The sequence below is a fragment of the Melanaphis sacchari genome, unplaced genomic scaffold (genome assembly GCF_002803265.2).
Source record: "Melanaphis sacchari strain LSU unplaced genomic scaffold, SCAv2.0 Contig212_pilon_pilon, whole genome shotgun sequence".
Lineage (NCBI taxonomy): Eukaryota > Metazoa > Arthropoda > Insecta > Hemiptera > Aphididae > Melanaphis > Melanaphis sacchari.
In genome coordinates, this window is record NW_020271059.1 from 272827 (window position 1) to 289932 (window position 17106).

General features: G+C 21.8%; 1 protein-coding gene across 1 annotated transcript; it reads right to left on the reverse strand.

The window, feature by feature from the left end:
• Window positions 1-3202: 3202 nt before the first annotated feature.
• LOC112593907 (kinesin-associated protein 3) lies at window positions 3203-15518 on the reverse strand. The gene is made up of 18 exons (XM_025338494.1): window positions 15143-15518; window positions 13495-13612; window positions 12757-12913; window positions 12473-12694; window positions 11384-11520; window positions 11050-11299; window positions 10652-10765; window positions 9589-9767; window positions 9315-9477; window positions 9057-9157; window positions 8784-8996; window positions 7779-7944; window positions 7332-7475; window positions 5553-5651; window positions 4395-4480; window positions 3768-3948; window positions 3612-3705; window positions 3203-3537 (listed from the first exon to the last, which is right to left on the reverse strand). Exons 1-18 carry the CDS (start codon window positions 15172-15174, stop codon window positions 3408-3410), a joined length of 2586 nt encoding a protein of 861 aa, XP_025194279.1. The 5' UTR covers window positions 15175-15518; the 3' UTR covers window positions 3203-3407.
• Between the last annotated feature and the right edge of the window lie 1588 nt (window positions 15519-17106).

Genomic DNA, 17106 nt, shown 5'->3' on the forward strand with positions numbered 1-17106 from the left:
TATTGGAGCCAATGAATATAAATATTTGATTGTGGTATATAACATAAACGTCGAACATGTTAGGCACTGTTTAGGATATATAAAACTCGTTTATAATAAGTAATTGATAATAAAAATATTAGGTAGGTTCCTAAATTTTAATTATAAGTATATAAAATGACAAACAATACATAATAGCTTTTAAATAAAATTATTATGTTAATAAAAACCCTGAATTCTGATTTTAGATGTCATGTAACAATTTTTGTTTTTTTCATACCATAAATACAAAAAATGTATTACCTATTTAAAATCTGTTATTTTTATGTTTTTAAGCTGAAATACATTTTATTGCATCACTATTGAAAAAATAAAAAGATAACTACAATAAAATATAAAATACAATACTATAAAATTGTGTTAGTGTATAAATTAATTGACTTTTTAATAACTACGACTATTACCTGAAGGTTTTTTTCAGATAAAATGGTTTTCATAAAAAATGTATGGGTGTGGTTCTCTCAATATTGGTGAATATACTTAAAATTTAAACTTCATAGTTACTAAAATCAGGATTTAATATTTTTATTTATATTTACAAATTTATCATACATTAGAAATATTTATGAAAAATGTAATATATATTACACTTAACTCTAACTAAACCTACCAAATTATTATCAATTATTACTTAAGAGCTTTTTTTTTTCATTATTGTTTCAGCATTGATTACAAAGTTATCAGCTTACAACAGTATGGTTTTAGTTGATTATGTAATATAGAAATATCTACATTAAACTAAAAATAAATTATGTCATACGTTTCAATTTTTTTTTAAGAAGGTAATTACTAGTTTTGTGTCAGCATAAGGTCCTAATGTTTTGTATAGGTTGTTGGGAATTTGAAATTCTTCTCTAATCTCTATGAATATTGGGCATTGGATGAGTATGTGCTTTACTGTGATGTTAGTGTTGCAAAAGGGGCATACAGAAGTTCCGTTTTTCCCATTAGATGTCCATGAGTGGCTCTGTGTGTCCAATTCTTAATCTGTTTTTTCTTCTATTTGACTTGAGTGATTAAAAGAGCTTTTTGTATAGTTTTATAAAGCTGAACCTTTAAGTAAATAACTACAGAAAATCAAACAAAATGCATATTTCATACTGATAATACGTTAATGCAGTAAAATTTTAACCTACTAGCTAATTTAAGTAACTTCCGATTCAAAATTATGATTACTGAAAATTTACTTTGTTTGTGCTTCATCACTATTACAATCCAATTAGTTTAGGTTTAACTAGGAAAAAAAAAATTTTTAAAATGATACAGTAAGTCATAAAATTTGGCATCAAAGTATCAATAAATATTTAAATTGTCTAGATTTACCAATTAAATATATTTATGTACCAACTTATTAGTCATAAAATTACAACTCTTCATTATTTATAAATGGTGGTTACTAAAATATACAACATTGTTTTAGGTTAAATTTTTATTTAGAAGTCTATCTCTTATTCATATTATTTTGATATTACAAAGAAAAAAAATAAAGGTAAAATGTAGATAGAATTAAACAATGTAAGATTATACCAAGCACTTTTATACAAATTTAATTTTATGCCACTATTCAATAAAATACATAAATATGAGATAAATTGATTCAAGTTTATTTATTTAAATATTTAAATAACCAGCAAAAAAAACAATTATTATGCTTACATATAAACTCAGGTTTACAATTTTGTGCGTATCTGTATTAATTTATTTTAGTCTAACAATTAATCAGCATTAATCAGTTAAATAATTGTTATATTTGAAAAACATATATATATTATATACTCTAGCATTTTATAAAATAAGATATTTATCATGAGAATTTTTTTTTTAACATTTGTATAGTGTAAAAATGTTAGAAAAGCACTAGACAGCAATGAAAATAAAATATCAAACAAAATAATAATAATGATTACAATTATTATTGTATTATAAGAAATAATGTGAATGAAAAAAAAACAAACTATTCAAGCAATCAAAGCATACAAAACAAGTAGGTAACCTAGTTAATTATAATAATACTGTGAATATTTAAGTTGGAATGCATTTCAACATCAATAAATATTTAAGTTAACTTAGTCAACTCATGTTTTAATTAAAATAAACTTAAATACAAACAAAAATTAACATAAATACATTTTCTTTGGTTATTTATAAAATTTAAAAAAATTAAAATTAAATTAGTATTAATATAAATAATTAGTATATTAACTTATTGTAAGACACAAAAAACAAAAAAAATATTCTAAAACAATTATACAAATGTGACTCGGGAATAATTCATGCTGAGATTGTGAATGTTCAAATAAATATTATGAACTAGTAAAATTTGATATAAACTGTGTTTTAAATGTTTACAGATGTAGTAAAATTTTGTTGATTTTGTTTAACATTTGTTATATAAATGTAAATTAAATATTTTTTAAATTAAGGCATTTATTACAAAAATGTTGGATTAGGATAATATTAAACTACAAAATTAAAGTAGTGGTGGGATATAAAAAATATAAATTTGTATACTGTATTAAATAAATAAAAATAGATATTATCTATTTTAAATTTTAAATGAAAATAATTATTATATATTATGTGTGTACTATAAATGTGAATATGTTACAATGTTTTGAAACTGTGCTAATTATTATACTCAAATTATTTAATATGCATCAAAAAATAAAATAAGTATTTATTTTTTTCACTGTTGTTGAATTTTTTTGAGCTGTTAAATTTTTGATACAATTTCATAATATCAGTTTATTATAATTTACAATATTAACAATTTTAGCAGGAATTTATATCAATAATAAATATGACTAAACAAATATCAATACTACTGTACTAGAAAATTTAATGGTATTTTTTTACTAATTATTTTTTCTATTACTGAAATTAATTAAGTAGATATGAATACAACCAATGTAAAATTTAACATTTAAAGAAAAAATAATCCTGATGTTTACAATAACAAAATTATGATCAATAGTTAGTACTTACATGCTTGCTTTTTTATGATATTAAAACTAAATACTTAACTTTGCTTTCATAACAATACTTTATAAGATAAATTAAAAAGTTTCTAGTTTTATCTGATTGGTTTATGAAAATCAAAAAACTAATTTAGGGTTCTTAAAATCATAAATTATAATACTTATAGTGTTCACGGTAAAAGAAAATTATAATTTTCTGTGGTCATCATTCTATTTTATATTGATTTAAGTAAAATAATGTAGAATTTCATATTTAGTAGTTACTTTTTAGATTCATTTAATAGTTTAGATGGTTAATTTTGTTAACTCATGATGTAATAACATATAATAATATAGATAACATAGTAAAATGAAATGTATTAATATAACAAAATAGATTAAAAAAGAAAATTATTCTGTAAAATGAATAATGTTGTTGGTAAATTTTTGCATTAAATGTCCACCTATACTCGTAATATCATCATCATAACTATCAATGTTGTATTGTTCTTCATTGAATGCATCAATTTCATAGTCGAATCTATCAAAAACCAATAATTTATAGTCAACAATAAATAATGATAGATAATAATCATTAAAATAAAAACTACAAACCTATCTTCCAGATTTCTGCTTTCTGGCCGGCTACTATTAGTGTGTGATTTTGTTGACATAATTTCAATATTATCATCTTTATCATACATAAAATCTAAGAAATATACTATGATATAAATTATTAAGTTTACATTAAACAGTTTATATAATGTTTACCATCTTCAGGCATTAATATTGCTTGATGTGCATAACTATACAAATTTATTTCATTACTAGGGTCATATTTAGCTTTTGTACATGGCACATCGCATTCATTTTTCATCATATTTAACCAATAAGCATTAAACCAACAAAACTTTGCAGCCCTTATTTTTTTTGTCCACGTTTCATCAAATTCCTAAAAAAATAGTGAAAGATAATCTTTTAAAATTATATAAACACGTTAAATATATTTATTTTTTTGTATTTTATTCTTAAGAATACATATAAAGATAATAAATGCATGAAAAATTATTTGTTTTTTAGATATATTAAAAACTATTGATTGTTGTTAATCATCTTTATGTATTGATCAAAGTTTTTTTTTGTATTTTTACATTGTTCTATATTTATTCTAGCAAAGTCTTAAATACAAAATGATAAAATATAAATAATTAAGTATATTATTGGAAAAGTAAATAAAAACTGGAGATTTATTTAGCATTGAAAAATTTAAGAGTTCGGGAGTAATAGTAACAGTTTTCTTTATGACAAACTTTTTTTTTTTATTTACAATAAAAAATAATTTATATCAATTTAGTTTCTTAATAATTAGTCTTAACATATTTAATGTATAATTAATACCTTAATAATATCAAGACAGTAGTTGCTCATTTTACGAACTCGAATGTTTGGATCATGCATTAAACCGATTATATAAATAGGACATTCTGAAAAACAAATATAAACACATTAAAACTTAATAATTAAAAGTAAATACTATATTTTTGTAATAACTTAATGAAGAAATATAAAACTTTTTTAATTAATGTTTCAATAACTTTTAGTTCAACTTATTACTAATTAATAATACAAAATAAATTACATAACTTATAAATATAAGTAAAATCTGTATTTATGTAGTATAGACTATGATATATAAAGTAAAAATATCTTACTATACAACATATAATAACACAAGATAAACAACATTTTCAATATTAATATATTTTTAATAATCTCAATAATATTAAATAGGTAAGGATAATCGACGAATTAAACATAAAGTTTTAAATATTCATTAGGAATCATTTATGAGAAAATAAATTAGTTTAAATCTAAATATTAGATTTTAACTAAATATTTTAATTGCACTTCTTAATTAATAAGTAACTTTATTATTAATTATTGTAGTGGCCACTAAAACTATGATTATAGTTTAGAAATACTAAAAAATATAATTTAAAAATACATATTCATTAATTTATCAATATTAACATTTTTAACTTTTATCATGTATTAAGTAACATTTTTAAGAGAAATTAGTTTCTTTTTTGAGAAAAACTTGTGAAATTAATAAACACATTATAATAAATATGTTTTTAATTTATTACACAATATTTGGAGAATATTGCAATAATTTAATGAACAGGATCGGGACTAAGTTTATCAAAAATATCTTTAGATGGTTATAAAAATATATTTGTAGTTAGAATTGAAAAATATTCAAATTATAAAAATAAAATGTTGGCGTGTTTAAATAAATATTCCATCATAAAAAAGTTATTGTTTAAGTTAAATATAAATCTATGTTATTCTACAGTATTAAACGATGAATATTTTTTGCTGGTTTTATAATGGTCTTGATGGAACATGATTAATTTCACCAAAACAATGTTATTATTGATGAATCTTGGGTTTTTGCAGAAATATTACATATTTTATAACTAAATTTAATGTATGACCTTTCAAATATTTAAAAAATACATTATTACACATAATCAATTGTACTATATTTTATACCTGTGTTTTGTATAATGTAATCTCCAGTAATTGGATGACACATAAGTTGATATAGAAGGTACATAATTTGTATAGCTAATTCATCATCACCCTTTTGATCTGTAATAAAAGTAAATAAATACAATACAATATTTTTATTAAATACCTGCATTATGATATTAATTATTTAATAGTATAATAATGAATTTATAATCATTATTTTACTATACATTTGTATATTGGATTTCAATAATATAATGTATAACTTTTTAACTGAACTCACTAAACATTTATAGTACACTATAAAAATGAATACAAATCACACAATTTTAACCTTTGAGCAGAATAATGAATGCATTTTTTTTTTCATTTTTTTTAAGTATGTAAAAAATTTTATAAAAGAAAAATATGCTTTGATTTTTTATTTTAACTATAGTTTCTGATTGCAAATTTGATCTACTTGTTACTTTGAGAGGTCAAAAACAAAAGTACTTTTCTTAATCAAGAAAAAAAATGTCACCAGAAAATACATTAACAGCATGTTGAATATACTAACAACAGAATTAACAACAAACTTCTTTGACCCAACAGCTGAAATACCTTAAAAACCATCCCATAGTGGCATAGTGAAACACCATCATCATTCAATTTATCACTGTTATCAGTCTACAATCAAAAATTTAATAAGAAAATAAAAGGTCTGTGGTAAGTACCTTTATATACCACTAATAATTAATAAGTTCAGTATCTAGCTGAGCAACCACAAATAATTCCAAAATGTTCTATATAAATACATTTATAATAAAATTAGTTAAGCGTTTTTTAATTAAATTTTTTTTGGTGCTGTTACTCTTCCAAAAAGGGTTAACATTTTTGAAAAATGTATCAAGTCTAATAATAAGAGTATTTTTAACAATTTTTTAAAAAAAACTTCTAGTTTCTAGAAACATTAATTGAGGAGAAATCCTTATAACATTAAAATCTAGTTCATACAAACTAGTACAAGCAAATTTAATCATTTTAAGTCAAATGTTGACAGTTTTTCCAGAACATACTCGGGTGTTATACTTATAAAATTAGTAAGTTATTGTACTGATTACATATTACAAAGAATAAAAAAAAATTAAAAAAAATACATTTTGCACACAGTAATCTATCAAATAATATTGTTAATATTAAAATACAATATGCTGCAGTCATGGAATCAGAAAATATGTATTGAACACAAAATTCTAGTTCTGATGATACAACAATTTAACAGTGTGTTGTAAATTCATGTTTCATAATTTAATTTGATAAAATTATAACTTGTTCACATTGAAAAAAATCTAAGCTAAAAAAAAATAGAATGTACATTATTCAAAAACCAAAACGAATAATAACTATATGATTTATAGTTTACACTGTTAATATTTTATTAAATGTGTAATAAAAATAAATTAAATTTTTTTTATATATTTTTTTTTTTATAAATAATTGGTAAGACATATATTTTTTTTTTATTTCTTTAATGTTAAAAGATGAGTTTTGTTAGAAGCTGTTATAGGTTTTATTATAAAATGGTTTAAAAATTCTTTAATTTTATAGTAAAAAATATCTTGCAAAAATGATTGAAGATAATTAAAATATATTTGTTTTAATAATAAAGTAAGGCTTCATAGTATCATATGACAATAAAATTAAGCAATTAACTATAAAATTTTCAATTCCAAAAAATAGACAAATTTAAAGCACCTTATCAGTTAAATACTCTCGTGTTAAAATTATATTTAGTTTATAGTTTCAATGTTGAATTCTTACTTTTTAATAAATTGATAACTTCTTGAATTGTTCCATGTTCATAAAGTAATTCACCACAGTTTTCATCTTTCGATACTGTCCCCAAGAGTTTTATGACTTCTATCAATAGTCTTGCATCTGTTACTGTTTGATTTGGTTTACATGCTAAAAATATGAAAATTTAATATTCTATCATGAAAATTTATGAAATACTGATAACATTGAAATAATGAGATAACAAATTTTTAATTATTCACAAATATATAGAATATTATAAAAAATAGTACATGTATTTATTATAATAAAATCAAAGATTATATAATCATTTTTTTTTAAATTTGTTTTGACTAATTATTTTTTTTTTTATTTATAGGGTATCATGTTATAATTTAAAAGCTATAACTTTAGTTATATAAATCAGCAGAAATTATATCGTATTATAAATAATAATTTAAAATAATACTATACCATTGCTCACAAATTGTACCATCCAAGAAATTAAATTATTTGACTCCAAAAGTTCTTTAAAATCTACTTCCGGAACATTTACATTGGCAATAATTCCAACACATTCAATTATGCATTCAATATCTTTTAATATAGTAACTAAATGAGCAAAATGTCCAATAAGTTCCTATATAATTAATTAAAAATCAAAATTAATAATTACTAATTATTATTGCCTAATTCATAAAAAATAGAATGGCAGCAGCTTTTTGATTAAAATCACATATAAATGTGAATACTGCCGCACTACTCAATACTAAATAAATTTAATTTTACTTAAATTTTTAACATTGCGCTCAATTTTATCATAGATCAGAGGTAGCAAACCTTTTTTAGGTCAAGTGTCAAATTTTTCAAATCAAGATTTTGAAAATTTTTCACGTGCTCAAAGGAAATTATATTTTCAAAGGATAAAAATAAAGTTACACAACAAATATAGAAATAATATGATAATGTAGTACATTTTATAAAGGAATATTATAATTTTTAAACATAAATTGTTTCTTTGAATTTCTTATAACCAACATTTTATAAATAGCATAATTTTTAAAATTTTAATTTTTCACGTGCCATTAAAATTTGACCAATGTGTCACCTTTGACATGCGTGCCGTAGGTTTGCCACCCCTGTCATAGATGATATTAATACTTGTATTACAAAAATTTCACTCTATTTTTTATGTTATTTTATTGAAGCAATTTTTCTAGGTATTTAAATGTATATACTCAGAATATTTACAATAAATTTTAAAATGTTACTAAAATACACAATTACACAATTTACAAATACTGAAACGCAAATATGATTTTAGTCACTAATTTTTGTTTATTGGATAAGCAAATTTGTTTTATCAGAGTACACACATTAAAATATAAAGTGATTGTTTTCATTCAAAATATGAGCTACTGCTATTTTTTTTACACTATATTTATGATATAAAATTGTAATTAATATAATAATACATACTACAAATTGAGGTTTTAAAGACTCATGACTAGACATGTTATGTAAGATTTTAAAATACATTAAATCTGATGTATCAATAGCTAACTGTACAAAAGGTTTCAAACCTTGTTTTGCGATTAAAAGTTGCGAATTTCGTTCATTTAATGTTAAATTTGTACATAATGCTGCCAATATTAAATTGTATTGGTTAAATGTTAATAATAAATCTGCAATCTAAAATATCAATAATTAATTAAATTACAACATGTATAAACTAAGATAATTCAAATTCACCTTTGTTAAGCAATTTGTATGTGAAAATAAGGCTCGAGATCGATCATCCATGCTACAATGATAACATAACCTGCATACCAATTCACTGTTTTCTTCTGAGCCTATAATTGTGTAATTTGATTTATAATTAAATGGGTCTATACACAGTAAACATAAGTGTGTTGAAACACAAATTCAAATTTATACACTTTACCATATTAATTATAGATTTTTAAACAAAAATATAAATAACATTTTTATTTATTTCTAAGCTTTTACCTATTAATTCCGTAATCTTTGATAAAAGTCCAACTTTTAAAATCTCATCACTAAGTGCTACATCGAATGATAAATTGTATAATAATTTAATAGTATAGTTTTCCAAACTGGGATTTTTCATCATGAACATTTTGGGTAATTTTTCAACAACTAAATACTTTTTCTAAAACATAAATTAAAAATTATTATATTATATAATATATTATACTATAATCTATTTTTTTTTATTTTTTTTTTTTTTGTATTAACAAGACTTTAATCAATTTAGACTTACCATTTTATCTACATGTTCTTTATAGACTGATAATTGAATTAATAATTTAATACTCATTAAAAGTAAATCAGTACTTGTTCTATCCAATAAAAGACATAATAACTTAATAATTCCTTTGCGAACAACTTTTTCTTCCATAGTTTTATCAATTGTTAAGTTATATATTAGTTCAACAGCACCTAATACAATTTAAATATTCAATAAACAGCAATAAATAATTACCTAAGTATAAAATTTAGTTAATTTTTAATATTTAATAGTGATGAAATATAAAATTAGTAAACAATAAACTTTAACACAAAATATAGTGTATAATACAAAATTCATGAAAAGTTATATCCACATTTGATATCAAATAAAGAGGGTAATGTAAATTAGGTACAAAAGCTTTATATAATAAAAAGTAAACAATATTAATTAATCTATAAAACTCATTTAGTAGATTAGAAAATGCATTATATTTGATTTTCTTAATTATATTTTTTGACCTCAAATATTTACACACATTGTGACATAAATGATAGGTAATGTATAGTAACAAATTAAATATTTATTATTTTATAAAGTGTTAAATTCATAAAAATATTTATTTAACATGGGTAGATTCAACTACAATTCCTCAAAATTTCAAAATCGTGTAGATTTTTATAACTATTTATAAACAATAACAATTTTGCAAATTTGATTTTTAAATACAAAATATTCTTAAAAAAAAAAAAAAAAAAAACATGTTTAAATTAAATTATACTAGCTTACTATTATAACATAACAATAATAGTTTTAAAAAAGTTTTTAAACTACTAAATAAAATGTATATTATCAAATCGTTATTTTAATTTTTTATAAATCTTTTGACTTTAAAATAATAAATTATAATTTATAATAATAAGAGCAAGCAAATAAAATGGCATTGAGTATGTATATAAATAGTTATTTAAATTTTCACAACTAAAAAAATTTGTGGAATTGTTCTATATCTGTAGATTCATAATAATTAAAATTTAATAATGGGTAAGAATTTGGAAATATTAACAATAATTTAATAAAACAAAATATTACAGACCTTTTAATGCCTGATCCTGATTTTTTCCTAATTTGAATAAATTTCTTCTCAGCTGATGTATAGCTAGTTCATCTGGACTTCTGGCAGATATTCCTGCTTTTATACTATTTGTATCTAAAGATTTTTGCCAGTTAATTTAACATTTATAAAAGTATCCATACTACGTATCTATAGATTAAAATATGTTTATAATGCGTACATACTAGATTCAAAATTGTTAGTCAGTCCACAATTTTCTTTTTAATACAAACTATTTAATTTTTTATAAATTTTATAATTAATTTTTTTATAAATTAAATGCTTTTTTTACCTTTTTGACATTTTCAATGCTTTTTTATAAGTTATATTACTTTTAAATCCAAACCCTACTTGTAAATATTCAAAAAATAATATTTTACCTTTTACAGTTTGTTTTACATTTTCATAAGATGCTGAATGTCTTCGACTGTCACTATTAGTACTAGCACTAATAGGTATTTGACTTCTAATAATTTTAGATGTAATAGGAGCACTTCGAGGAACAGGCAATTTTGAAGGTGTTGGTACTTTTGATTGTTTAGATTCACGAGGAGCGCTAACTATTTGACTTTTAAGCTTATCATAACGATTTAATTCATATTCTAGTACTTCTACACAGAGCAAGTAAATCTATGTAATAAAAAATTCATAAATATTAATGAATGACAAATATAAAATATATTATTTAACTATATTAATAGAATTAAAACTAACTTTGTGATCAATAAGCATTTTATGAAATATTTTATATGCAGAAAAACAAAGAAATATATTTATTATATTTGAACTCAGTTCGAAGCTCTTGCGATATTCTTCTCGAAGAACTCTTGCTAAAGCACTCATAGTTGGTTCTATAATAACATTCAATAATCATTTTTAATATGTGAAATTATAAATTATTAACTATATTTTAAAGATTAAACAATGTAAAAAAAAATGCTAGTAGTTTGATAAAGTTTATATAATATGATTAAATATTATTAACGCATATATTGCGTATGTTTTTTTGCAGTTTTTACCCAGTGCATATGTATTTTTCTGCAAATAACATAAAGAAACTGCTATTGTATGGTTATACGTCCAAATGGCTAATGAATACACAATATTTTAAAACATGCGTTTAATCACACTTAATAATTAATTAAGAAGACGTCATACCTACATGTGTTGTCTCTGTCTTAACTAATGTGCATCATAGTAAATTTGCGTTCAGCAGAACCCATTATGTGTTATTAGGTTGCTCTAATATTGGAGTCAATTTAACTATTATCAAACTTTAAAGTAAGAATATTATCTAAGGAATTACAAAAGCCTTTATTGGTAATTTTATTTTAAAACTTTAATATTTTACAAAACTATAACTCACTTTAAAATAAAAGCCTACATAATTCCTTAGATAATATTCTTACTTTTAAGTTTGATAATAAGTAAATTAACTTCAATATTAAAGCTACCTAACAACACATAGTAGGTTCTGCTGAATGCAAACTTACTATAATGTATATGTATAATGTATAATGTATACAGATAAATATTAAAGATATTCTTACCTTTAAGTTTGATAATAGGTAAATTAACTCCAATATTAAAGTTAATAACATAAAATGGATTATACTGAGCACAAATTTGGCATGATGTTCATTAATAAAACTGAGATAACACATGCAGATATAATGTCCTTTTAATAGGTATATATTAGACGCCAAATGATGTCTAACACATGGCTGAGTGATCTTCATGATGCCAATTGGCGTCAGTATGCAGTCAACATGTAAGGTATTAATTATTTATAAATTATAATACCTGATGATGAAAGTTCTTCAAGGTTATCTTTATCACAGGTTACTTTTAATATGAATCCAGAGCCACGTACTTTTTGAGGCATATCATCGTATAACATTTCAATATATTCATCGATTTTAGCCAAACTTGCTTTATCTTCGGGCATCAAACCACATATATGGTATATACTAGATGGACTACTTTCCAATCCCAGTTGATTTTTTTCTTCTTTAATTTTATTATCTATAATTAAATAATTATTTTTAGGTAATAAAAAAATAATTTATGTAATTTGTATTCATTACTTGCAGTTGAACGAGTTTGCAAATAGTAAATTAAATGCTCTACATCATATAGTTTTGTTTCATGAATTAGGTTACATTTATGTATTACTTCTTTTGCTAATGCTCTACAATCTGTGTTACTATTCAAACTTTTTAAATGTATTACTTTTTGACATTCCTATGAAGAAAAAAATGAAGAAAAATGTAAAAATATTTTAATTATAAGCTGTAAATTAGTACACTATAAATAGTATGTTTTAATTTTTAGTATTATACAAAATGTGTACAACACTAACAATGAATGTATCTTCTTTTGATAATAATCTTATATTATTTAAACGATTCATTCATACTATAAATGTTTAAAAATTTTCTTTTTAAATGTTTTTAATTTTAAATCTTATATTTTGTATTTAATATAAAAACTGTAATTTGAACTAAAATATTATATTTCTTGCAATAAACTCTTACTTACACCACAGCCATAAGTTTTAGTGAGTAAAGAAATGGTAAATATTAACTGATATTTTATTATATACATAATTCAAAGTTGTTATTAGTGAAATAAAATGTATTACTTAAATGATTTTTTCAATATAGTTTTTTAAATTACTAAGTAAATACTGCTTGAAGTCTAGTTAAATTGTTATTAAAACGCCAAAAGGATATTCTTATAAAACAACATAGAGAAATTATATTTTATAAACATTTATAAATATACTTTTAATTAAAATTAATATAAAGATTAAGAAATATTACCTTATGATCCCCTATTACAGGTTCTCCATTTTCACCAAGGACAAATGCGTCCAATTCATAATTGACTACAATAGCAGGTTCTGTTGGATGTGCATCGACAGCTCCAGATCTTACTCGTCTGTGAAATCAATATGATAACATTGAAATAAATTTGTTGTTATAAAATTCAGACATCGCACCTGCATGTGTTGTCTCTGTCTTTGATATATACAATATAGCAAATTTTTGTTCAATAGAATCCATTTTATGTTGTTAGCTTTAACATTAGAGAAAATTTACCAATTATCAAACTTAAATGTAAGAATTTTATCAAGACTATGACATAGGCTTTTATTAATATTATAATTTTTAAGTTTCGATATTTTATATAGCTATAATACTCAGCTTAAAATTAAAATATCAATAAATTCTTACATCATTACCTAGATAAAATTCTTACCTTTAATTTTGATGATAGGTAAATTTAAGCTAACAACATAAAATGGATTCTGCAGAACAAAAATTTGCTATGTTGTATGTATGTAAGACAGAGAAAACACATGTGGGTGTGGTGTCCTCTTAATATTATTATACTCGTATTTAACATTTAAATGATATATTCTGGGTAATTTATAATATTAGTCGACAATAATAAAAATTCATATGCACTTTTAGTTAATCATCAATATGTTTACATAAATTATTATTTCATATAAGATTAAGTTAACTTGGGAGCTAAGTATTCATAAATAATGTTTATTTGCAATTATTATTTAATATAATTTATGAAATAAAATGTATAATAATGTATAACAATTACATATAAACAGACCAAGTACATAAAAAGAGCATGTTGTCTCACCTATTACTGTTTTACATTGTTTCAATAGATAGTCTAAAAATGAATCTTAAATAAAGTTTCAAACCTATAGAGATCTTTTAAACATACTATACTTATTCTCGAGTAGTATCAATGTGAACATTAAAATAATTACAGTTTAGATAGCTTTAAAAAATATTATTTTACTTTTTCAAACAAACAATAGTAATAAATAAAAAGTATTTTAACTTCTGTAATTTGTAAAAAAAAGTTGGTAACTAATAAATTATACATATAGGTATTTAACATAATTAACTATTAAAATTAAATTTCTTTGAAAAATCTTATTATAACTACAGTATAGTAACACATATGTTAAATCTTTAATATAATTAAAATTAGTTTATAGTGGTTATTTAAAATGTAAGCACATATTATTTTATTTCAATTTCATATAATAATATCTAATTAGTATAAAAAAACTATATTAATTGAAAAATATGTCAATCAACAAGAATACTTTTAATGAAAATACATTGATGTTGTCAATAAACCACAGGTAGGTGGTAGGTACCTATTTAATATGTGGTCCACTAACAATTTGATGAAAAAAAATTGATTTTAATAGTAGCAATATTATTTAACAACAACAGATTGTAGATTATTTTAATATGAATACTTTGAATCAAAAATTAAAATAATTTTTAAGAAAAATGACAAGGTCTACTAAACAGTAAACAGTTCATTTGTATTAAAAAAGAACCATGAAAATACTAGACAAGTAGGTAATCCTTATGTATATTTGGGAGTTTATATGATAGCATAAGACAATAGTAATATAGTCCTTACCGTTTTATATAATGTGTCCCTTCAGAAATCATTGTGACAGTTTGTTTGACGCCAATGCAAAAACGAAATTCTACACCAATTTAAGCAAATAATCAACTTAAGACATTTAAACAAAATTTCAAATGTCTAAGAATATTTTTCAGTATTCATGCGCTGACAAGACATTTTGTGCCCAATCGCAATTTAATAGACAATGGAAAACTTAATGACTGCTATGCGAACAGATGAAAACACAGTGAATTCAAAATCGATTACTGTAAATACGGATTATTTACAGCTACAGATACGCCACTAAAGTCGTATTACTTTTTGTTTTAATAAGAAAAAATTATTGTTTCGAAATTAATATAATAATTAATAATAATTGTCGATCGGAATACTATCCTTCTTAATAATTAATCGCGTACGACATACGATAAGGCGTATCAGCATCGCGCGACTTATCAACATCTACGTTATCAATCACCGCCTGTGAACAAAACGAATAGGTAGCATGAATTAAAATGTATATTATTTAAAAACTTTGTGATTCATGAAGAACACTTAAGGTCACTTACAAATAATGAAATACTTATACAATATATGTTCATCTATATCTATCTATATATATATATAAGTATACATAGTGTCATAGTATAAAACAAAGTCACTTCCCGATGTTTGTGTTCTTAGATCTTTAAAACTATGCAACGGATTTTGATGCGGTTTTTTTTAATTGATAAAGTGAAGGTTTATATGTATACAACATGCATAATATAATAAAGAAACAATGATAATTTTTAATAAATTTACACTCATGTATAATTGCATAGTGTATTTTATTTTTATTTTTTATTTTTTGGCTTCCTAGCAACCTAACAATCTATTTGTTTACTATTTATGACATTTTTAAATTATAATTTATATTAAATTAATTTTTATTCTTAAATTTTGCCGGAGTAATTAATAATTAGTATTATGAGTATTTTGTATGTGTATGGGTGTGTATGTACAGTATACACAATAATTAATCGATAAAATTATTCGATTTTCAATTTAAAGTGGTTTCTGATAACAAATTGGATCTAGTTAAAACTTAAAAAAGTAGAAATGTTGATAAAATTCGTGACCAGCTCTAAAAATACAAATTATATTTCAGACAGTACAGCATAATAATCTGTTGTTTTTAAAGTTTTTAAATTAATTATGCATAATTGCATAAACATAGTTAGTAATGGAAAATGTTTTGTACAAGATAATTGATGAATATAATTTTTAATTGTGTACCTACTTTTGTTTTTTTCTAATACAAAAATAGTATTGTGTATGTTTTTGATCTTGATAGTTTCCAACTCCAAGGAACCGATCATTTTTTAAAATTAAATTTATAAAAATCAAATTATGACTTTCGATGACACAAATTTAACTTTTAAATTTTAATCTTTTAAATATTAAAAAAGGAAGTACTTCAATCATTAGATTTTTCAAATGATTTCAATACATAATAATAATAATATATTAAAGTTGACTGCAAAAAAATATTTTAATCTTAAATATACCTAAGTAGTTGAAAATTTTGCATTAAAAAAATATTAAAAAACATTAATATAATCTAAATATAACTTAATATAATTGATTATTTTATGGTATATTTATTTGTTGTGTTAATTATTATTTTAATGTAATTAATTTTTTTAATTATTCTTTAGATTAATATATTTTTTGCGTTAATTTTTATATATTATTAAAATAAAATCACTTGCATCGAAAAATAATTATCATTAGTCATTACTAAGGATCTATGAATAGACCCAGGGTCACTACATTTTAACTTAAAAACAAATAACCACAAAACTTAAATATTCACGAAATATTTAATAGTATTTGCTATTTCATTTTTATTTTTTATTTTTTTTTTTTTTATAAATGTTGGTCAATTATTTTTCACCTTGTCATAATTCTTGAAAATTGAATACTAGATTCCT